Source organism: Anopheles maculipalpis, chromosome 3RL, assembly GCF_943734695.1.
Source record: "Anopheles maculipalpis chromosome 3RL, idAnoMacuDA_375_x, whole genome shotgun sequence".
Classification (NCBI taxonomy): Eukaryota; Metazoa; Arthropoda; class Insecta; order Diptera; family Culicidae; genus Anopheles; species Anopheles maculipalpis.
In genome coordinates this window covers 91683392-91706836 of record NC_064872.1, presented here as the reverse complement: position 1 = coordinate 91706836, position 23445 = coordinate 91683392, and the positions used below count along the sequence as shown (strand labels likewise).

At 44.7% G+C, this 23445-nt stretch overlaps 2 protein-coding genes across 2 annotated transcripts in view; both read right to left on the bottom strand.

The window, feature by feature from the left end:
- LOC126561421 (guanine nucleotide exchange factor DBS) overlaps window positions 1-23445 on the bottom strand; it is a 131461-nt gene that overhangs the window by 37128 nt on the left and 70888 nt on the right. The gene's annotated exons all lie outside the window — the stretch shown is intronic.
- Window positions 1208-23194, bottom strand: LOC126563479 (uncharacterized). The gene is made up of 19 exons (XM_050220124.1): window positions 22845-23194; window positions 19935-22793; window positions 18823-19413; window positions 14433-14894; window positions 14092-14247; window positions 13885-14021; window positions 13730-13802; window positions 13586-13621; window positions 13128-13257; window positions 12905-13055; window positions 12551-12583; window positions 11813-11871; window positions 11571-11746; window positions 6293-10966; window positions 2233-2572; window positions 2047-2161; window positions 1758-1973; window positions 1451-1671; window positions 1208-1385 (listed from the first exon to the last, which is right to left on the bottom strand). The coding sequence occupies exons 1-19, from the start codon at window positions 23152-23154 to the stop codon at window positions 1217-1219; spliced, it is 10908 nt and encodes a 3635-aa protein (XP_050076081.1). The 5' UTR covers window positions 23155-23194; the 3' UTR covers window positions 1208-1216.

Here is a 23445-nt window from a genome sequence, read left to right as displayed (position 1 = left end):
ACATTCTTTTTCGGATCACGTTAAAGCGTAAATATCGCCATAAAATCATAACCGTTTAGTAGTTGTCTGTATTTTATTTATTATTGAATCACTTCATTAAACAAACCGTTACGTGTCGTTAGAGCCTATCAGGTAGATACACTTGGTGAATAGCTTAATGACAAAAAATGGTTAAGTATCCAACTGTGGTTTTTTGCGCTAGTTAACCGTGTGTAGTGTGGTGTGTGTGTGTGATTTGTGTGAGTTTGTTAAGTTTGCTATCTCACTATCTGTTAGAGGTTAGCGAGTTGGAGGACTGATTCCCATTTCATCAACATTAAAACGAGACATTCAAAAAATGGTTATGTTCAGATAAAACTCCACTATCGACTGTTAATGCACTGCAAAAGGCGCACAAGAGATGCTTGTTTCTGTTAAAAAAGGTGTGTGTGTCGTTGTTAATTTAAATTTAGAACTTTTCCTATTTTGTATCCTAAAACGGCTGCTTCATGAGCCTATTCGTGGGGGAAATAAAAGAATCATGAGACAAGAATTTGTAATTAGTTCTTCCGGACATGTTAGCGATAGAATTTTGATGCACTTGTACTTGAAAGCACACAGAGGGATAAGAGAGGTTTTGTGATCGTGTTAGATGATCGTGTGATTGAGTCCTTAGGGGGAGCTGTTTGAATTTATCAGTCACAATGGTATTCTGACCTACGGTACACATCAACAACAATCGGGCTCGTAATTGCTTGCTTACAGGCACTTGTGTTTTGCTAAAAAGCTCCAAACGAAAAGAAAGAAAAAAAAACAACAACCACGAATTTCTTTATGCTGCTCTTCTAAGTTACTTTGCGCTCACTTGGCCGTAGGAATTAATTTTGGACGCGTAATCGAACAGCTTGTTGTTTTGGTTAAAAATAGTATCTACGACTATGACTAGCAAGACACTACTGTGAATAGTATTAGTTGTCCTTGTTGTTTGTTGTGATTTGTGTTTGTTTTTTTTTGGTATTACTCTTTGTTGCATCACATCATAAATAAAACGTTAATTGTTGCTGGCAAGGGTGCGTTGCTTGTTTTGCGCTTTGCTTTGCCATCTTCGGTGTAGGATATCCGTGCTTTCAACGCATCACTAACACACTAGAGCCACCCGTCTCCACGTGCAGGATGATGGGCGTATCGGCTTGGCGCGCGCGAATTTCAAATCCTTAATGTGTTCCTTCCGGTGAGCTCACATTTTCGACACGTAATTGCCGGGGAACGTTCCAAAGCATCCCGTGCGGGCGGACGTACCCACGTACCAACCGTCGTCACATTTCTCCAACACATAAACGACATCCCCTTCGAGTAGCTCCAACTCATCGGTGTTTTGTGGTTTGTAGTTGTACAGCGCTCGATAGCTACAAAATTGGCAAATGCAGTCGTTATGAAGACTTAGATCAATGCTCGGGTGAGAAACACTTACGATATAGGTTCGTTGGAAGTGTCCACGTGCAGGACTTCCGTTTTCTGTATCGTCTTCGTTTCTCGCACGATGCCAGGCGAAACACGGCCGTTTGTGTGCGAATTGTCGTAGTGCGTAGTGAGTGCGTGTGATGATTGACTTGTAACGCCAAGAGCGGACTGGGGACGGCTAACAATCGGTTCGATGTCGTAGCTCTCCTCGCCATCAATGTCGGTCAGTATCTAGATTTAATGTGCAACGAGGGAAATATTAGGATATACAAATCAGAAAAATAGTAAGAGGAGTAGAGTCCCGCAAGCACACTTACCTCTACATACGATACAGGAAAGATTCCCTTCTTGCTGCCAATTTTACCTTCGAACCAATTATCGTCCACTCGTCTTGTAAGCGTAACCAGCTCACCCTTCAGCAGCGACAGCTCGACGGCAGTTTGAGCTGTGAAGTTAAACTTTGCCCGGGCCTTGCCTTCCCGCGAAGGCTTCTTCGGTAAGGGTCTAACGTTGAAGTTTTCTCTGGAGATAATCTGCAAGGATGGAGAACCGTTTTTAAGTAACGCAAACCGTACCGGAGCGATCGTTCGTTTTTGTTTGCCATACCTCAATGTAATTTGCTGGCAGCAGACCAACTGTGGCATTATGCTCTCCTTCGTACCAATTCTTGTCGATTTGACGTCTCAAGTAGATGATGTCGCCTTTCCGGAAAGATAGTTCACTAAAAAAGAGATCCAATTCCCGCGTTAGAATAGAACTCAACGTCCCGCTCACGACTTGCCACCCACTTACCGTATACTTTGGCCCTGAAAGTTGTACAACGCTCGCGCAATAGTTTTGGGCTGCTGGACGATTTGTGGCTTTGGCGACAAGTCGGCCGCAAAATCATCGTAACGGTTCAGCGGGATGGGAGATTTCTGGGAAGGCAAAATGTTGTCCATGTGGCGCCGGGAGTGAAGATCTTCCAGCTCGTGCATATACTTCCGGCGACGTTCTTCCTGGTACACGCGCCGCATATGCTCGGCCTGCCGGTGGGCCAACTCGTCGTCCGGTATGGGGTCCTTGTATTCGAACCGGATCGGCGTTTTGTAGTGGATGTTGACATCGCTCTCAATGTAGCGACGTGGAGACTCTACGAGATATACACATAAAGGGGCCATTTCGGCAAGGTGGCGTTTACGTGAGTTTTCAAAACGTGTGAAGGTTCAAAACGCCTTATATTCCTTACATATTGGCTAAGTAATGGAACTTGTGGAAAATGATAATAATAATCATCATGTGTGTCTTGTTTTAGCGTACATTCGTCAGAGTGTGTTTGAACCATCGTAGATGCATTTGTGTCTTATAACAAATTAAATTATCTGCGATCGTCTCCTATTACTCTAGTATTTTGTAACAAAACAGTAACGCTGTTGCCACTGTCAGTCGACAGGCTCGTATCGTCCGTCTTTAAAACAAAACTTAAGGATTAAATTATGCTTCAATACTTTCACTATGTTCCGCACTACACGCACACACACACACGGCCCATGCCGTCGTACAAGAAGTATCATATGTTTATAGTACCTTGACCGCTGTCGCTCTACCTGTTTGTTTATCACCCCCTCAATCCCCCAACCCCCCACCACTTACGAAGTCTGCAAGTCGTGTCATGCCCATTCCCTCCTTCTTTTGTCGGGAGAAAGCGTGCAAAACCACGCTTTAAGGTGTAACTAACCACTTGGCTCGAGAAGTTACGGTGTTTTGGGGTATGACCAAGGTAGTAGGCAAACAGTGTGCAGCAACTTTGGTTTATGCCAAAACACGGCAGTAGTTGCAATTGTTACGTTTTAAAGCACATCGCCGCATTGTAAATGGACGTGCTGTTGGATAATTACTTTACAGTGCCGGGCCTCATTGTCTACCTCAAAAAACATTAACCTCCATAAATAAACTGCAAAGTTCTGGAGAGATTAGTGGTATGTTCCACAAGCTCCATCATTCTATTCGGTAATGGTTCAGTTGCTTAATGTTATCATATTTTACTTCCTACCCTATCGCATTCGTTGCGATACCGTTCATGCTTTAGTTCATGGAAACGGTACATCCCCGAATATATGCCTCCTCATACGAGTGGTGTTTTGTGGCTCGTAGCTCCTCAAGGATCAATAAGAGCACTCTAGCAAAAAGAAAGAAAACCGGGGGAAAACTAGAAACCCTCAAACGTTTAACTACCATCACATCAGGAAAAGATAAAAGCATAACAACTTAAGACATCAATCGCTACCAAGTCGCAAAGCCAGACAACAACAGAAGGAAGAAGCAAGCACTCTCGCAAGGTGTGTTTCATAACTTACCTTGACGGTGGTCCCGCTTCGGTCTGTTTCGTAGCTGCACACCTTTGATAACAAAAGTGATTCGCATTTGTACGATGCGGGGACAAACAACGTTTTTTTTAGGATCAACAAAAACAAGGGCAATACTGGCTTTCGTTGCACTTGGCGTTCGAAACACTAAAGCACACCTTAAACTTGCAATAAATGACTGTCGGGATGATTCAAACGAATGTACCGATGGAGAAAAAGTTATTTGGTATTGTGTGCAATTGATGGATATTTTACACCGGTTTACTGTTACACTCTGGAAGGTGTTACGCGTCGCCAGAAAAAAAACCCTTCTTTCTTCTTGAGCGATGGAATATCTTGATGCGTGTGAAGAACGATAACGACACGATTCGTCTTAATACCGTCTTGGAAAACTAGCACAATGTACACACTTTTTTTTTTCTTCTGTTGTTTACTATCTATTAAGTCGATGATTTTTACATCACCCATGGCAACACATCCACAGGGTGGCTCACACACGCCGTTGCATTTAGTAGCAGTTGGAGTACAGTGAATACACAATATTCGAACAAGATCGGCTCAGTAGGCTCACTTGTTGAAATTGTTTTTAGCGCAGATCTTTAGATCAGACACGTTATCATGCAGGTTATGCTCTCGACACAAAACCTGGCCACACAGATAAATTGCACCATTCCTTATCCACACGGTAATGCCAGAACCACAAAAGGCTATATTCCTCCATTAACTATCGCTAGTAGAGCACAAACGACAAACCTGCAAACATGGTTCTGTGTTTCTCGGTTTTGAAAAGCGCGTCCGTCCGTGAAAACCCGGCTGAAGTCACAACAACGGTCGAAAGCAAATGAACGAGTGACGCGACCCTTAACGCGCGTGAACAGCGGTGACCGAGGAAGCGAAACCTTTTGACGAGCGGCAACCTGCACCAGCAGTTAGCACCCACCCCGGGACCGGTCGACGCACATTCAGCGGCCCCTTCCATTCATGCCATGGCGCGCACTCTCTCGCATACTCGGCCGATTGCACGCGGAACCGGCGCATGTTTTCGGTTGCAATTCGCTCTCTCGTGTCTATCTAGTCTGTCCAATGTGTTCGCTCTTTTTATGCTTAGCTTTCGTGTGTGTGTGACTAAGTGCTTATCGGTATGGCTAACTGCGGTTGCACCTCGAGAGCACGTGCGTGTGTGCATAATGTACATAAACGTATTTTATGGGTTTTAGCTAAGAGATGGATGAATTACAAATCGTGATCCAAAGTCACGGTATACCGCCAACCAATCCAACAACTAATGAATGATTAACGTTCATAACTTAAAAAAATGATTCTTCTTTTATGGATAAAAAACATATGACCTCTTCTGAAACCAAAGATCAATCAGCGATCGAATCTTCCTCGGTGGGTTTTTGATTAAATATAATGTGTATCTTTTATAAAGATACGTTGTAAGATTTTGCAGCCTCGTGCCTAGTAACTCAAGACACTGCGGACAATCAGGTGAGCAGCGAGGGTTTACTTCGTGCATTACTTTCACCTTCAACAGCCCTTCTAACTTTCACCAATTACCCTTGCACCAATGGGGGACGCAGGTCCGTAAAAGCGTATATGAGAGACAGACCATTAGGCAATCGACGGGCTGAGTGGCACCAGAGCACAGCAAGACAACGACTGCTTGCTGCTTGCCAATAATGTCGCGCTAGGGGAGGACTGGCGCTAGTTGGCAAACGATCTTCTCTTTGTAGTCGCCTTAGATTGTTGGGATGTGATTAAAATGTGTATGTGTGTGATTCCGTTGTTCGATTTGCTAATAATTGATCGTGGAGGGTGGGGAGATGGAGAGTTTGGGATGATGCACTAAGATGATGCCAAGATCTCCTCCTGTGAGAGCTGTCTGTTACGGTGCTGCTGCTGCCGATGCTGCTGGCACAAACATCCGGACATGACTCACCTGCACTGTTTGGGATCGGTGATGATGAAATTAGGGTTGGTAGTGGTGGTGGTGGTGGTGGTTGTGCTCCTTTCAGGGGGGGCGAAGGGAACGTGATGTGCGGTTCTAAAGGGATGCGCAAACGAATCGAAGAGACAATGCAGTCGAGACACGATACATGGTGATTTGATGGTGGATAGATGGGCGAATTATAAATGAGATGAAATTGGAAGGTTCCCCCCTTTTTTGTGCGGCGCGGTTTGTTAGATGATCGATCCTATTAGAGCGAAAGGCCACGATACTCGTTCCAAAATATGTACAGAGCGATAGCATGAAGAGAGTTAAACATTTGCCGCCGAAGCGTAGTAAAGTGAAGGATTAGACAGAGCGGAAGGATTATCTTACGAAGCTCTGAATAGAGAAATAGCACGCGCAACAATGGCCTATCGTAACATATGGCCTATCGAAGATATTCAATGTCCAAGACGATCCCCCCTCCGCGCAAAAAAACATCGCTACTAACAGAGTGTTTATGGTGGTGGATCTAAAGGTTAAGTAAAAATGGTAGAAAAGAACTTTGAAAAACCTTCGAATGTAACGGATGGTTTGTCGATTTGTACGTCCGTCCCTGCGATCGTTGTATTGCCCGTCATTGCCTGTATCTTTTTCCAGAGCGCTTCGACTTCAAGACGGCGCCTCGATCTCGATTTTTCCCAGCTATCCTTCTGATCGCCACCGTTGGGATTGTAAAATTGCTTTAGAAAACCTTCGGCACCATCGCTACCGATTCGTTTGTGTTGCGTCTTGCTGTTGGTGGTGGACTGTCGCGGTGATGGTGAGGAGTGCGTACGAAGCGTCTCAGGCTGATGCGAGTGGAAGCGTAAAGAATGGTCACGATGGAACCGATCCGGACTGGGAGCCGATCCCTTGCGAACAATCTGTCGCCCCGGGGGCGATTGATCCGGTGCAGCAAGCGAGCGTGCATTGTCGGTCGGTCGGGGAAACTGGTGCGCAATCCAGGCACCGGACAAATAGTCCGAAATGTCCTTCAACTCACGAATGTCTGGCACGGAGGTATACATCTTGCCGAGCAGTGAAAGCTGTTCACCCGATTCAAACTTACTTTTGAGCTTTTCGAACTCTTCGCTACCGGAAGATGCACTACGTCGAGTGCTGCCAGCGGTGGGTACGTTTGGCAACTGGGCGGACTGCAGCACAACGGCCGGTTGTTTTGAAGATGCCGTTTGATGGGAAGTTCGTGTTGGTTTCATTTCTCGCTTAAGCGAAGCTGTCTTGCTTATGACGTTTATGTGCGGCATAAATCGATCGTCCTTTCGAAAGGGATTCTTAGGTATGGGCGATATGACGCGCTCCTTGCGAGATTTTCTGGCTCGTGCACGTTCCGATTGTACTTCATATTTGTGCGTGATGCGTGATACATCTCCGGATTCGTGATGACGTACGATCGTGGATCCTGTCACAGGTTTGCTCTGTCGTTTTGTCGTACTGTCATTCGCTTTCTTCTCATCCTCTCCGGACGGATGACGACTCAGCTCCGAATCACTCTGATATTGACGTTCCGGGCTGGCTGTGGTGGCTGTCGATTGGCGCCAAATGTTCACGTCCAAGCTTTCGAACTTGTCCTTAATCTTTTTCACCTCACCCATCTGTATGCAGGTGGCATAGTCCGGGGTGGTGCTGCGTGAACGTAGAGTGAACCGTTTGGGGGACAGCTTTCGAGCTGAATTTCGCTTCGCATCGTGAGAAGTGCTGGCAGTGTATGCGGAACACGACAAGGATCGTTTCTCACCAAACAGATCCTTCAGATCGGTGAACGATTGAGAAAGGGTTATCATGGAACTGCATGCTCCTTTCGAAGTGATTGTCTTGCTATTTTCTTCATCTCGCTGCGGCCCAGACTCATTCTCGGAGAGTGACGAATCTTCACGAGCATGATAAATTGTAACCGTTGGTGTTTCATCAATCGCTTGCTTTTGCTCAAAATATTTAATCTTTGTTTTGATGCCTTCTACTGGAGGTACGTCCATTGCTTGGGTCATTGATTGACTGCGGAAAATTACAGTTCTGTTGGAAGTTTCGGAAGAAATACTTTCCGTATCGCAGTAAGACTTTGAAGGTTCCTTACGCACGATCACCTCGAACTCCTTCTCATTTTCTTTGCGTGTTACGTTTCGGGACGACTGGGCAGGTTTGCTTTCGGCAGCTTGTTTCAGATTACTATCCAGCGACAGAAAATGTGATGTTTCCGTGTTCAGAATTGTGGGACGGGAATGTTTCTTCTTTTTGCCGACCGATGGTAGTGTGTGATGCTTTTCCATGATCTTATCCTTCAACTCTTGGCAAAGTGATCGCGAGAGAGCTTCACGGTCAACGGCCTTAGAAGGCAGAGAATTGCTCTCAAACTTTTTCGGCAACAGTGTGTCGCTTTTGTCGCCCGTTTTCTTCACGAAGGTGGTCAATTGTGTCCGAAGATTACTTTCATTGATCTTGTCCTGTGTAAGCACCGAATGGCTACGCACCTTAAGCAACGTCTCGAGCCTACTAGCCCTTTCAGGCACATTTATAACGTATTCTTCCTGCTGGTGTACATGTGTGGTGGCTCTGTTGAGCGAAGTCGGATCCCTCTGCGTACCGGTACTGTAAATTTCACTTAACTGGTTCTTCAGCTTCTTCATCTGCTCGAATGACAGCGTACTGAGCAAATTGCTGCTAATAATGTCAAGCGACTGAGGTTCGTCTCTTTTTTCCCCTGAAGTAGAATACTTTTCCTCCAGATGGGACGCTACGTCAATTACGGATGATCCACGCCATAGAGGCTTGTAGTAATCCTTTCGGTTTTGAAGATCGCGCAGTTTTGCATCCTCAAAGTTTAGGGCTTGTTCGTTAAGGATGCACTTCAAATCCTCAACCGATTTTTCACGATTGCGCAGTCCGGTGTCTAGATCGCTTCGCCAGCGCACATCTTCCGGATCGCGTGGCAAGAAGAACAGATCCTTCTCGCGTTGATCTTGCTTTAACTTGCTTTTTAGTTGGTTCAGCTCACGCTCTGCTTTCTCTTGATCGCGCACCCGTTTCCAGAGGTCGTAATCGATTATTTCCTCTTCGCGCGTACGTCGAGTGGGTCGTAAATCGTTAGATGAAGATGAAGTCACGCGCTCTAGCTGCCCGAGACGTTCCAAACTGTTGTAGAAATTGTTAAGATCACGAAAACGACTTCGCGATACTAACGGCTCTTGGCTAAGATTTAGCGAATGACTACGCACTAGCTCATCCTTCGATTTTGTGACCCGTTCGCGCTGTCCAGTATTGCCACTTAGGCTGCGTGCTCGTATGATTTTCTTCACCTGACCTTCTTTGCCTTTGAGATACTGGATACGGCGACAGGAAGGTGATCGTGATGTGCGTTGAGCGATGTGGCATCGACGACCAACAATCGTTCTGGGAGAATCGGTACCGATCAGTTCTTCCTGGATAGTTGTACTGGTCGTAGTGGTAGTGGTTGTCGTTTGTGCTGGTGGCTCACTCCGACTACGCTCGTGGAAACTGTAATCTATTTCCATCCTTCGTCCTCGCACATAACCAAATTGGTTTTGATCTTCCGGTTGGTTTTCCGTCAGCTTCATCATCGATTCGAACCGATGCACTTGTTCGATCACGTCTGGACCTACCTGACGGATGGTTTGATATTCTGTCGATATCTTCGTATCATCATGTCGATCGTTGGTTTTGAATTTGGAAGACGAGACGGGTTTTGCTTGCGACAAATAATAATTAGATTGCTTAAGTGAAGGTTCTGATCGGCACGTAAGCTTATTCCACTGGTGTGCCTTCTCCAGTACGCTTGTCGGCTTTTCGTCGGTGTCGAGATTAGGTGGTGATCTTCGAAGGAAAAGCTTCTGGAAAAAGGCATCGGATCGCAGATTTTCTTTCTGCTGAACAATACTCTGACTGTATGCGCTCTGCTGTGCCACTGTAGGTGATTTAGTTCTCAGAGTTTTAACTCCCCGATCGAAGCTACTTCCAACCAGGATCCTCTTAGGTGCCGGGCGATAATTTCTGGGCGTCGCAAGTGTGCTGAACGCCGATGGAGCGTAGGAAATGCGGGATCTACGTGACTTGGACGCGGTGGAATCGATTGAATAAGTCGAACAGGACCGTGCGAGACTTTGATTGGAAGCTGAGGTGGTGGTTTTGAGTCCGAATGCCTTTGACGCCTTTTGGAAACTGGTTTTAATGGTTATGGTTGGAGCACGGCCGCCGGAGTTTGATTTCCGATTGAGAGATCTTTTTTGCAGTTGCTGCGGTGTGTCCTTTCCTTTAGAAGATGATGCAGTTGATGCGATAGATATCTTGAAGGATTTTTCATCCTTCTTATGATTCGATGCAGGAGATAATACTCTGTTCAGGCTCTTATCGGACGAGTAAATGCTGGACGCACTTCGGTACGTTCCACCAGAAGAAAAGCGCTTCAATGATGATCCTTCCGTGGTTTCCACCCGTCCGACGATTGGAAGATATGAACTCCGGAGCGCCTTTTTCACTTCATTCGGAGACTTTAGCTCCGGATTGCGTAAGATGCTCGTTGAGACGGACACAATCTTGGGAAGCTTTTCTTCGATGCGTTTCTTTTCTTCAGCGAATGTACGTTCCTTCGAGATGCCGCGACCAAACGCCACCGGACTTTGGCTTGGTTTACGCACCTGTCCGGTGGGACTGCTCGAGCTTCCACGATAAGACGCAACGGTGGAACGTTTAGAAGCGAGACGAGTATTGTTTTCTTGGTTTTTCTCCTCTTTCATCATTGACGCGGACATGGTCATGATCGAGGAGCTTGAGGTGGCGCCTCCTCCGAACAGCAGTGGTCCAGCCGATTTCGATCGGAACTTTGATGTGTGAGGATTGCTCGCCGATGCTGTCGTTGTTGTCGTACGCTCTAACATCGTGCGTCTATTGAACGTGTTCGTTTTCACCTGGGACATAATCTTCAGCGTTGAGTTGCTTCGCGAAGATTTTCGACTCGGCGGAACCGGCGGTACGAACGTGCGCGACTCCTTGGGAAACGATCCGAACATGTCGAGCGGGCGATGAATGTTGGTAATTGGATAGCAAGCGATAGTGTTACTATCGCCAGTAGTGGACATGGAGGAATGTCCTGCATAGGCGATGTTGGAGCTACTACCGCTATTGTTTTCCTTAATTTCGACCACCAAGTCCGATTCGATTACTTCTTCGTTACGATCTGTTGGGAGGTAGGAAAGGATAGGCCAATCCGCGGAAACACAATTCAAGAGAGATAATTTAATGGAAAATGGTTCACTTTTTGGTACATGGTACTGGTGCATCATTGGCCAACCTGTGTCTGTATTTTTGCAGTGCTATTGTCACACTCACACTCTTGCGATCCACACACGTTGCTGGTACAGCCGATTGCTACTGTTCGAGTGTTTAAAACGCGCTTGCGAATAATGTTCACACTTTATCAAGCCATTCTTTAAGAAAAGAATATGTTATTTTGTTGCGCTGGTGATTAAAAAAAAACCCAATATTTGCGTGTGCATTTAATTGTCCCCACCGTTTAATAGCGTTACATAGACGAAAGGAAGAATATTATCTCCAAACCCCTACGTCACCTTTTCGCCCAGTTATACTTAAATCTTGTATTAGTATTACGGTATGGTATAGAATCGTTCACCCTGTTGTTATTGGTACCGGAAATACAAATTATAAATAGTTCCAACGAGTCCCAGAAGAAGATATTAATGAAATAGGTCAGGTATAGTGAATGATAGTAGACGGTAGTGTATGATGTTATGAAACTAAAAACGGGCAAGTATGCTGCTCACCTTTTGGCCGTTCTGGGGCAGGTTTGCGGAAACCTTGCAGTGGAATTTCACCCCCAGCTTGCATCGTTTTGTAGTGCTGCTTTTGCTCTACCGGGCTTAGTGCTGAACTCACTGGAGGTTCTCGTTTTCGAAATACTAGCGTAGAATCACTTTCGTATCCCTGCTCCTTAAGTGCTCTGGAATGATGGAATGTAACGTGTTGAGTATGAGTTTAGGTGATGTAGTAGTACACTTTACCTTACCTTGACAAATTTCCTTCGGTGTACGTTTTACTAGTGGTAAGCTTCTGGTGCTCCAGTTGCTGCGAAGAGATATTGAATAAAGAGTAAAAATCCACGAAACGCATTTGATCATCGCGAAAAAACTATTCAACAGAAAGACCAAGCTGAATCTATTGCTGTCTAGTTGCATGATTATACATTGTGTATTGTCACGATACGCACAACGACATTTATTTGGCTAAACAATTTAGTAGTTTGTTGGGTTGTTGTTGGGTCGCTTAGATACTTGGACGATGCATTCGAGCAATTTAATCTCTCTTGTTTGCGGGTGGTGAATCGTTAGTATTTGCGATACATTGCAGTAAAAGCGTTTGTGTTATCTGTGTTGATAGTTTGTTTATGGCATATGTGGTTCAATCGAAATAGTTATTTCTCTATTTCAAGTGAACCTACACTGTTTTATAGCTTATAGCTTTTTTGTGTGAGTGTTAGAAATGTAACACAAATTAGCCCTGATGAGTTTACGATGTCTTCAAATTCAGTATGCGAAAATATTTTAGCACAAATAGCAACAAAACCCTTTGGGAAAAATATTGCACAAGCTCCGTTTTTTTTCCTAAACCTTCAAATATATTGTCTAATCTTCTACTGTACTAGTGGTTTGTGGATAAAAACTTAACACCCATGGATCAGTTTGTGAAAGCATGTGCATTTGTGAGTGTAAGTAACTTAGAAAGAGTAGCAAAAGTAAGATCGTACCCCGTTAAAAATGTCCATTACTTCATCCCACCACTTCGTGACATTCGGTGCGCGAGTGTTTTTTTTTGTGTGGTGGGTGGTGCACGCACGCAATTGCACGACAACGTGGTGTAATAGATCGTTAATTAGAGGACGTGTCGTTCGTGAAATGAGAAAAGCAGAATTTTCTAATTTCTGACTAATCACAGGATTTTTTTTCGGGTTTTGGAGAACTTCAATATCAACGACGATGACGACGATGACGACGGGTTGGTGCCATATCGTCGAGAGCAGCCGTTAGATAGCGATAGCAAAAGAATTGCTTCCTTTTTATAGCCAGCTAAAGCCAAACTAAAGTACCAAAAAAAACATTACCTCTTTAGATTCTTTTTCCGAGATCGACGATCGTCCCGGTGTGTAATCTTCGATTCTTCCCGGTTGATTTTTGTACGCTGAATGTCCCGATTTGATCAATTGTTGATGATAGGCTTGCGGTGTTGTAGGTGCGCTTTGCTGCGTGTTGAATCTGCACAATAGACGGACATTAGCTTGGATTAGCTTGGGTGGATAATTTGTCGGAAAAAGGTTTTACGCTCACTTGTTGTAGCTGGTAGGGCTCAACCCAATAGGAGTGCGCCTTCGATCAAGGGTACTGTACTTGATGGTGTAGTCTGAGTCGTAGTTCGCTTCCGGCTCCGACTGATACCCAGTCGATTTGTAAGGATATCCTACAAACATTTCAAACCCATTCGTTAGTGGAAATGGTATAAAGGCAAAATTGGCTAATGGTATTATTTTGAATGAAAACTGTCACACGTGCTCCCAGGAGAAACAGTGCTGCCACATAGAAAGGGCTTTAGTGTTGCTGCTGTGCGCGTGCCAAAACAAAATAAAAAGGTATGATAAAATGATAAAAATGAGGAACCCGATGTAGCGTATGTAATGGCGCATTTTTGGGCCTGTGGATAAGATTAAAGGGCGAGCAAAGGCGCTGTTTCGTGTAGCCGTGTGAGTCAGTTAAAGCTGAAGATAAATCGCGATATTGTGGTATATCACCTCTGCGAGTTTTGTATCGAACGGTAACGTAATCGTCTAAAAAGGAAGAAATGTGTGGTATAAAAACATGTTCTTTAATTGAGCTTCCTTTAAATGTGTTTTTCTTCAAAGCAATTCAAAATGTGTCCACATAAAGCAACTTACCATCATCGTGTGTTTTGTGGAGTGTTTGGTACATTTGTTTGTACCATTTATCGCGGTTTCCTTCGTCAATCTCCTAAAATAGGCAATCGATAACGATCACGATCACAGTAGATTCAATTGGCAATTTAGGTTCGTGGTGTAGTTCTAGTACTTACAGATCGTAACGTGAGTGGCATTCCTTCTCGGGAAATAGGCCCAATTCCTTCGACTTTCTGTGCAGACTGTTGCATTTTGCGTTCCTGTGAGTCACTTCTTGCATGTAAAGCAGCACTTGATTGTTCTGGCTTATATCCTGCAAATGCAACCAGTAAATGTGAGTGGTTCGTCGCAGTGTATCCGCTAGCCATGCCGTTAACACTTACTTATTGGTGGAGTTTGACTGGTGACATAGCTCGCGTCGACCACATTATCGAGCTTGGTCAAAGACGATGAAGTGCGTATCGTACTGGCAGTTACTGTCGAGCCCTTTTTCAGACTCTCTGACGTTGCAGAACCATTTATGGTCGCTGTCTTTCCATCTAGATAGCAAAGGTTGGGTTATAAGGTTATGATTAATGTGCTGTGAGCTGGTGTAAAAACGGTGACTACCCTTTAAAAAACGGTGATGACCCCAAAATATGCTCTGAAAAACCTGATGAGTCCACTCTAGTGTGTTTGTTATGCCATTGAGGCGTTATTCAACGATGAGGATAGGATTGTTTACCTTTAGATTTAAGCAGAGAATTTATCGTTGGTTCTTGTGAGTTGGTAGATCGTGGAAAGCGCACTTGATACCCTTGTCCAGGTGGGGGTGGTGGTGGCGTCGTTGCTATCGGTGTCGATCTAACGGGCGCTCCAGGTGTAGTGATACCACTTTGTACTGGGACCGATTTCGGCTGTTCCGTAACTGTGAGAGGTGGGTTGTAGCCTGGCTGAGTCCAAGGAGGCGTTACAACAGCAACTGGGTTTCCAGGCGTTGGAGTTGTTGTTCTTTGTGTTGGGGGTGGTGTTTCGAATCCAATCCGACGGAATTCACGACGTTCGGATAGCGGTGATGGCGGTGCGCTTCTCGGTGTCCACACGGCAGGTTGCTGTTGTTGTGATGCGCTGGATTTGTTTTGTGTTCGCTCGGCAAGTTCTTCTTTGGTAAGGACTTCTGTGGAGCGATTAAAGGGTGACCATACTCCTGGGAAAACAAGCAGAAATAGCAAAGGGGGTAATTTAAAACACAAGCAGTACAATTGTGAAAGCACACTAACACGATACATGTCTGTTTTTGAGGGGAAATTACAGGAAAATATAATACAACTTTTTTGAATGAGAGTTGGAACACGTTGGAAAGACAGAATGACAGATGCAACATTGTTCGTGATACTTAATCTTAACACGCGTAAATATTAATAAATAAGCAGAAGTGAGACATGCAAGAAAATTCAAGACATCTTTGACATAATGAAGATGATTTAATAAGTTGAATCAAAGGAAAAAAATATATTTAATCTCGTCAATTTGACAATACGGCGTAGAGCCGTCATACTAGATTAAATAAATAATAATCTCGTCAATACTATTTCAATGAATCCAAATAGCTTAGATACAATCCTTTTTTTCTTAAACGTTGACAAATACCCCAGGTAAGATGCAACTAGCTCTTCTTGGGAGGTTTTCCCACCCATCTTTTTCTGGCGTCTGCCAAGAAAAACACACAACCATGTAGGCGTGATTCATCTTATTTCTACGTCTGCTTTCTCACAGACATGGTGCTGCTAGCCAGCAGCGTCATCCCAGCATTGCGGTTTGCTTATGGTAAGCCGTGCGGTATTACAAAATTAGGACCGTGCGTTTGGATACAGGATTTATTTATAAATTCGTCATTTTTCGACAAACCAGATCCGAGACGAACCGTCAACGGTAACGTTTCTTCTGAAGCACATAAACGGCACGTGGGTGTGGATGATTGTGTGGGGGAGGAAGGAAAGGGTGGGCCGCGCACGTTTTTAGGGATAATGTTATTTAACTTTAGGTTTAATGGCGACAAAAACATGCTGTTTTCAATGCTAGCGTTTTAAAAAATTGTTTTAAACAAAAATAGATCCTCACACAATCGAATTTCCAAGAGTTTTGGGCATGTTTAGTAAATATTTGTGTTACTAAAATCTGCTAAATTACGAAATAAATGTACTTGCAGTCAACCAAGAAGGTTTTGCGTTAGCCAAATTCACTTATCATTCGCACAGCAATAGGACTCTTTCTATTCATCGTCGTCAGTTAGGGGCACAAAATTTGATCGAGTTGTGAACATCTGGACCCAATTGCTGCCATTTACGCTCTCGCAACAAAACAGTACGAGTTTGCGAGAACTGTAGATGCCGATGGAAGTTGGCTGGTGCTGTTGTTGTTATAACTGTTCACTTTCGATTGTAAACATTCGAGTATAAATGTACTGCGGCTCTAAATTACATCATTAGGTACAAGAAAAGACGATGAACTAATCATAGTCCGCATTGCAGAGCACTAATATGTGATCGCGGTCGCGTGGAATGTGTACTTCTGGAGAAATATTGTACCAAGTGGGAGAAGTATGTACAATAGAAGAAGAACCTTAAAACTAAGTATTTAAAAATGATGGAAAATAGTATATTAGGCCTTTTTACGAAGGCACAAGCAGTTTTTTACAAGTTAACTAGGACATTAACTTACTGATATGATATACATATGAATGATACTATTACACTTTTCCGTACCTAAAGGCGATTCATTCATTCGTAGAAGACGAGCACTTACCTAAGCTAGAAGTTTTGGCCTTAAACTTAGGTCCAATTTTAATCGCTGTTCCACTATCTGCAACCATATTATCAACCAGAAGCCGTCAATGTTTTATGTTAACGATCGTAGTCCTCTCACAAATAATCCACGAACAAAGTTTTGTGCTATTTATCTTATTTATGTTTGTTTTTTTTTTTTTTTTAATAAACGCATGCATCAGAAGCTGAGGTGATCTTTATGTGAGAGAAAGGTTTGAGTAAAACGGCCGACTACTAACCCTGACCCATATTCTTTGGTTTCTCGATCTGCGTTAGATTTTTCGTGTTACTGCGTGGTTACTGTTCTAACTTTTGTGGGATTTGTTTTGTTTTGTTCACAATCCTGTTTCCGAAATGTTTCCTATTAAGTATAAACGATTTTATCATAAAACACACTCCTCTCCTGCCACTAGAAGATTTATCCATAAACATTAACCGAGAGCATGTGTCTTTGAGTGTTTTTGTTTGGGAAAGAGAAAAAGAGATAAAGGGAGTGACAAGGAAAGAGAAAGCGCGATTGCATTTATGTTGCACAGCGTGTTCTTTGCACTAAACTTAAACACGGACCACTGTGAACGCGGGCGACCATTGATCGATGCACATTATTTTCATCAAAATTCTTCTCACAATGGATTATTTGTTTTGATATTAAATAAATTGATAACTGCGTCGGCTCATCAACGACTGCATTCAAGCGACCGAACCACACAACACACGCACAACTATCGAAGCAACAATTCACGACATTGCCGCGTGATTCTTCTTGCACAATAAAAAAAAATCTTGCACGGTTTGTTGGCGGCAACTGGTTGTTCGCCTACACGCCTATACCCGCCGTTTTTAAGAAACGTTTGACCACTCTTCAAATGGAAATTGGAAAAAACTGTGTCTATACAGTGAGACGCGATCCGTTGGACTACGCGCGAAGAACGAGCTATTGGTCGTTTCGATCCTGCGGGTCGATTTTTCTCTCGATCATGCTCGCGATGTCTGTGCCAACGTCCGGCAGAAACATCTTCTTTTCTCCGCAACACAGGGAGTGTCGCCGCGCGCCAGTGTGAGTTGACCATGCGCACTTGAAATTGCAGACGGGTTGGCCGGTGGCCAATACTGGTAGCCGAAAGAATATATATATTTCCCCCGTATCTAATTGAAACGATACGGGTCTTGATTTTTCTCCCGATCCCCTTTCTCTAATCGTGGACGGCCCACCAGGGAAAACGTATCGTGCATGTCCGTTGTGCGTGGTGGTAGTAGTACGGACTTGTTTACCATTTTTTCACGTCGATTGAAGCTTGCTGGCACGACGACCGCCTTCGCCAGAGCATAGTGTATTTGCCTGTTGAATGGCTAAAAATAATAATGGGACCGTTACGTTATACGCCACATTTTCTCATTTTCCTCTGTACAGCCGGATGCTCTACAGTTTTTAGCGTTGGTGTAGGTAGTCGGTGGTAATCGACGTCAATGTTCGAGATGGGTTTTGATCTACATGATCTGCAAAAAGTGGTTGCTTGTTGATGATCAAAAACCAGAATGACGATTACTACTCCTCACTACTACTACTACTACTACTACTACTGCCACTTAACCACGAGCGAAGGATCGATCAATGGTGTCGAAAAAATAGGGTTGTTGGTTGTAACAGTAATGAATCATGCGCGGAAACGTAAATATTGAGACACGATGGACAAAGTTCGGCAGCCGTGAGACGATTTGTATGCTCGTTTTCTAGTAATGAGTTTTCTGCAATTCGAACAGTCGTTGGTGAGATCTGCCTAAGATGATTCACATCAATGCAGGCGCGATCGAGCATATGTATTGTTTTGGTATTTTTAATTGACCTTGAAGGACAGATACAAATCCTTTTCCCTAGACGAAGACCAAACAATGTACAATATGTTCAATTTTATATTTTTTGGGTTCAGTTATTATCGTTAGGAAATTATCTTGGAAAAGTACAATAATTAGTCCAATTTATTTCATAGTGGCATCTGGGGTGCATACGCAAATCTTAAAGCAAAACTCATGTAACACAAAACACAGGATTGATTAGAGTCAATAGAGCGGGCAATTAAATTATAATACACACGTGCATTTCATTTGCATGATCTGTATTAGACGTATAAAGTTAGAGGGAGCTCGGAAAATTGAAGCGTATCTAAATCGTCAATCATCAAAGTCAGCATAGTAGCTTCTATGTACAGCGTGTGATGTTGGCGCGAAAAAAGGATGCAGTTCCTCACAGAAACACACTCACACACAATGGAAGGGGGAAGCAGTTGCAAACAGAAGGGTATCAAAACATACCGCGTGTAAACAAGAAATCTTTAGCAAGCACTAATGCATGATCGATTTCATGCAGCAAGTCAATCCCGGGCAAGGAACCATTATCCACAGCATCACAACAAACATCGCCATATATACCATGTGTCGTACCCGGTTTCTGCTGCTGGAACGGTTGGTCGCTGTGACCGATCTTGCGCTGAGCCGTCGCATCACACACACCAGCGTCCAGTGAGTTCTGTCGAATGCGCTGTTCAAATTGTTGGCACTTGTCACTGACGCTAACTACCGGTTCGTCAGATGCTGGACCCCGTTTCTGTACAGCAGGATTCGTTTCGAGGTGCTGCTCCACATGTTGGGTGGGAGCAACCTTGTTCGAGATTTGTGTATTCGGCGGTAAAGTGCTGAGTTGTTGCTTTTCTTGGTGAGTAGCAATTAGTGCTGCTACATTAACTTTAATTTCTTCAGCATTGCTTTCCTCTGTCTGAGGCTTAGTGTCGGGATTGGTTTCCTTTGTCGCACTGGTCGAGCTCTGCACATCGTTTGCCTTTTCATGCACCACGAAGGAAGTTTTGGACGTTGCGAGAGGAATTCGTGATGGTGAAAAGTTTCGCACTAATAGACCGTGTCGAAGGAGGGAATATAAAAGTAAAACAATATTGATGGGTAATCCATGTATAAGAACTCACTTGCAAACAATTTCAATGCAAACAACACGCGAAAACAACAAAAAATGATCGACAATGGTGGGATATATTTGGAATAAAATTGTTACTTTAAATTTTATTGTTTTGTCGTATAATTTAACAGTAAATAGATTATGTTCACGGTTTGCTTCACGGGTGATTAGATAAGTAAATGTTGAAGAGTATTTTGGGAAGAAGCAGACTAACAGTAAAAAATTTCCGAAAAAGAATGCATTAGGAATGCATACAAATGCAACTCACAGAAATGACACACACGATGAAAAACAATAATACTTGTATAGGGCTGAACACTGATTGATCATTTGTAGAAAGAAGGGGATATGAAACGGACGACACTCCACACAACAACTCCAACGCCCACCGAAACAAGAAAGAATCTCCAGTACCCACTAGAGCTGTTAGTTTCATCCGGTCGTTCCGTAGACTCACCGGTGGTAAAAGCACGAGACTGTTGCTGCTGCTGCTGCTGCTGCTTTGCTGGTACACTGTTGGTAGTTTCTACCGACTTCCTTTCGGCAAACACTTCACGCTGACGAATTTCCCTAAACTCTTTAAAGTCCGCTTCTATATGCTTCCGGCTCGCAGTCGGTGTTGAAGGGGCACTAGCAAAACCACCAGCACGCATCTTTCCTGCATTCTTTGCTTCCTCAGCCGCAGCCTGGGATGCCATTAGATCACGCACACGATCTTTGACTTTTTTGGTAAAAAATTCTTCATTGTCCATGGAAGAATCGGGCGGAGCTGCCGAAGGGGGTGGAGGAGGTGCAGGAACAGGACCTAGCTCTGTAGTATTTTTTGTCTCCTGTTGTGTCCCAACGTACCTGTTTTGCTCACGCTGATCTCTCATTGTCAGAATGTCACCTTGTTTCCGATTGTCTGAACTGACACCGCCATGCGTAACACCAACCATATTCGAAGTTTTAACGCTCGACAAGCTAGATCTTTCGATTACAAAATCGTTTTGTTTGGAAACGAAATATTTGTTGGAATATTTTCCATTGGTCAGTTGGGACTCGGGCGGGGGCAGTGTGATTTGTTGCAGTTCCCTTTCGAATCTGGCTGTTTCTAGTTCCAGCTTACGAAATTCGTCCTGCAATTCTTCATCCTTCATACGACTTATTTCGGAACGTAAATCCTCGATTACCGATTCTTGCTTGGATTGTGCCGTGGAAAGGTTTTGTGTCACATTTGCAACATGCCCTGCACTGGAGGAAATGGTTGGCTGAACGAATTTGCTAGGACGCTTCTTTCGCGCTACATTGTTCATTCCAGTTTCGGTCCCGGGGTGTAAGGTTTCATGGTCAGTATTACGTAAATTTGGGGCTACCCGCAGCACGGTTTGTTCGTAACTATCACTAGAGTTCTGTCCACCGTGATCTTCACAAGTCTGTTCTATTTTTGCTTCACGGTCGGCATTGCCATCGCCGGGACTAGCAGCATCGGAGCGAACGGGAATGGGATGGTCCGTCTGGTGCCGTTTCGAATCACTGCCTGCCACTGTCGACTCTGTGGCTACTTTAGCAGAGTTTTGAATTTTCCCTTGATAACGCTTTTCACTTGAATCTCCCACGACACTGTGCGCTTGTATGTATTTCAGCAACGTACTTTGACCATCGACAGTGCTGCTGCCGTTCAACGAATCTTGCTGCTGCTTCACTGGTGTTACTGCATCGACACAATTTTCCGCACTATCTTGATCAGCATCTGCATGATCAGTTTGACTAGGATGATCGCTACTATGAGCTTGAGCATTTTTCGCCAACGGATTATATCCGGCCTTACTCGACGAAAGGGCCTCTACGGTTAGAGGGACCAACTGTTGTGCAGGTGGTGGCAGCGGTGGTGGTGTCGGTGCGTCGGATTTGTCGTCTTCTTCAGATACGACCGGATGTTGACCTAGATTAGTCACACTTGCGGCCCCTTCCAACGGAGGAGGAGGCAACGGGATCGCCGTACCCGCTGCCACCTGCGCCACAGGAATGGCAGAAGGTGGAGGTGAGCGAAATGTCTGATTTTCGTTTTGCACAACAGTCGCAGCAGAAGCAGCAGCACGGGATTTGTCTCCGGGGTGCATGATTTGCTCGATCATCGATGGTGTTTTCCCAACCCGAACACAATGATTCACAGTGCAATCGATGCCGAACTTTGCTACACAATCACGATCGATCACCGAGAACGGCGGGTCCTTCAAATGCTTGATGACATTTTCATCATTACTGACGACAGCCGATGTGCGGTCACGATCGGCAACTAGAACCGAACGGCTGTTACGTTCGACGGTAGACCACTCTACTAATGAATCTGGTTCGCCACTGCTCTCGAAAGTGTTCCACTGCTCGCTCGTTTTCTCAGCAGCATCCAACACATCATCTTGGTGGCCTGTACGAACGTTACCATCAGCAGCTAACGCACACCCATTCGCAATATCGTCGTCAACAGTCCCAGAGTCCGATGTTTGGTTTCGTTTTGAATTGTCCTGTTGCGCAAGCGCCGCACGATCTTCATTGGGTTTAGGAATATTTTCCCCCAAACATTCGCCACCGGTGGGGACATGGTTTTGCATAGTGTCGTCGGTAGCTGGTGGTTGCTTTTCATCTTCGGTTGTTTGGTGCAGGTCTTCGATGCTGAGAGAAAGAGCAAGATCACCAATAATGACACACTGTTGCTGATTTGACTCGTTCCCATCAGGATGAAGTTGAGTTGATATTGCATTGTTCTTAATGCTGTCGTCTTCAATATAGTTGATTGAAATTGGATCCTCTGGATGATCAATCTCACCGTCCGTCTGCCGCTGAGCGTCCGGTTCCAAATCGCTAAGGTCATCGAGACTGCTCGAGTTGGATCCAATGTTGACAACTTCGACCTGCAGTACTTCACTGCTGACTATTTGTGTGGTACAGATACTTCGGAACTCCGTCGGTGCGATATTACTCTCCCTGGTGTCCACCAGCATGCACGTTGTTGGAACCTGCTGTTCGTTTGGTTGGAACTGTGGTGCTGCATTTTGAATCGCTGGCGTTCCACGACGTCGTTTTCTCTGCCTTCGGTAGCGTAGAAAATCGCGCAATACATTCACAGAACTGAATTTGGATGTAACGCACTCGGCACTGTTTTTTTCGTCTCCACTTGTGTTATTCACTTTCTTCGATTTGCATTCCTTCTGGGACGATGGTGTAACTGTGGCGCTATCGAACGATGGCCGAATGTTTGAATTTTCACCATCGTCACTACAGTCGGTGAGTTCCTCTTCGCGTATAATTTCCAGTGGTACACCACGTGAAGGTTGCACTGGAAGAGGCGTATGGTAGTAAGTGGAAACGCTTGCAGAATTTGTAATACCTTCGTAGTTTCTTATCGTCGGCGAGGTCGCTGTGCGGTGGGTTTCTGCGTCGTTTTCATCGTCATCGAGCTCTTCGATCGTTATCGATGGTGGGCGGTAATGCTCCCCATCGCTGGACGTGGACGAATTTGTATCCTCTTGTTTTGCTGTGGGCGATTCCACTCGATACGCAGTACACGGCGGTTGATCCATCCCGCGCTGGTCTAGTTCCAAATCAGCTGTTTTACTTTGCCGCAGCGCCGATGTAGATTCATGGTCGTCGCTAGATTGACTACGACGGCCGCTACCGATACACGAACTGCACCTCATGTTTGCCGATTCGATGTGACAACTCTTCCTACGTACACACGGCCGCGGTACGGCGGCATTCGCATACAGCAGCAAGCACTTATGTGAATGCTATCGTATCTGTGACCTGCCGTATCTAGGACCGTACCAACACACGATTGTACCGCAATCTAACGCCGCGTATATTTGGTGGTGTGCAATACTGTCAACCATTATCAATGTCACTGTCTCTCGTGAATAAAAGAAATCCGAAACGCGAAGCGTGCGTAAGTAACGGACGCGAATGATGAATTTGGTTAGGTTTGCCGGATT

Coding starts and splice junctions, on each gene's coding strand:
- LOC126563479 (XM_050220124.1), bottom strand. CDS start 23,154: ATGAGGTGCAGTTCGTGTATCGGTAGCGGCCGTCGTAGTCAATCTAGC. Junction 11,747..11,812: donor ACCGAAGGAAATTTGTCAAG/GTAAGGTAAAGT, acceptor CCATCATTCCAG/AGCACTTAAGGAGCAGGGAT. Junction 1,672..1,757: donor TTCCTGTATCGTATGTAGAG/GTAAGTGTGCTT, acceptor CATTAAATCTAG/ATACTGACCGACATTGATGG.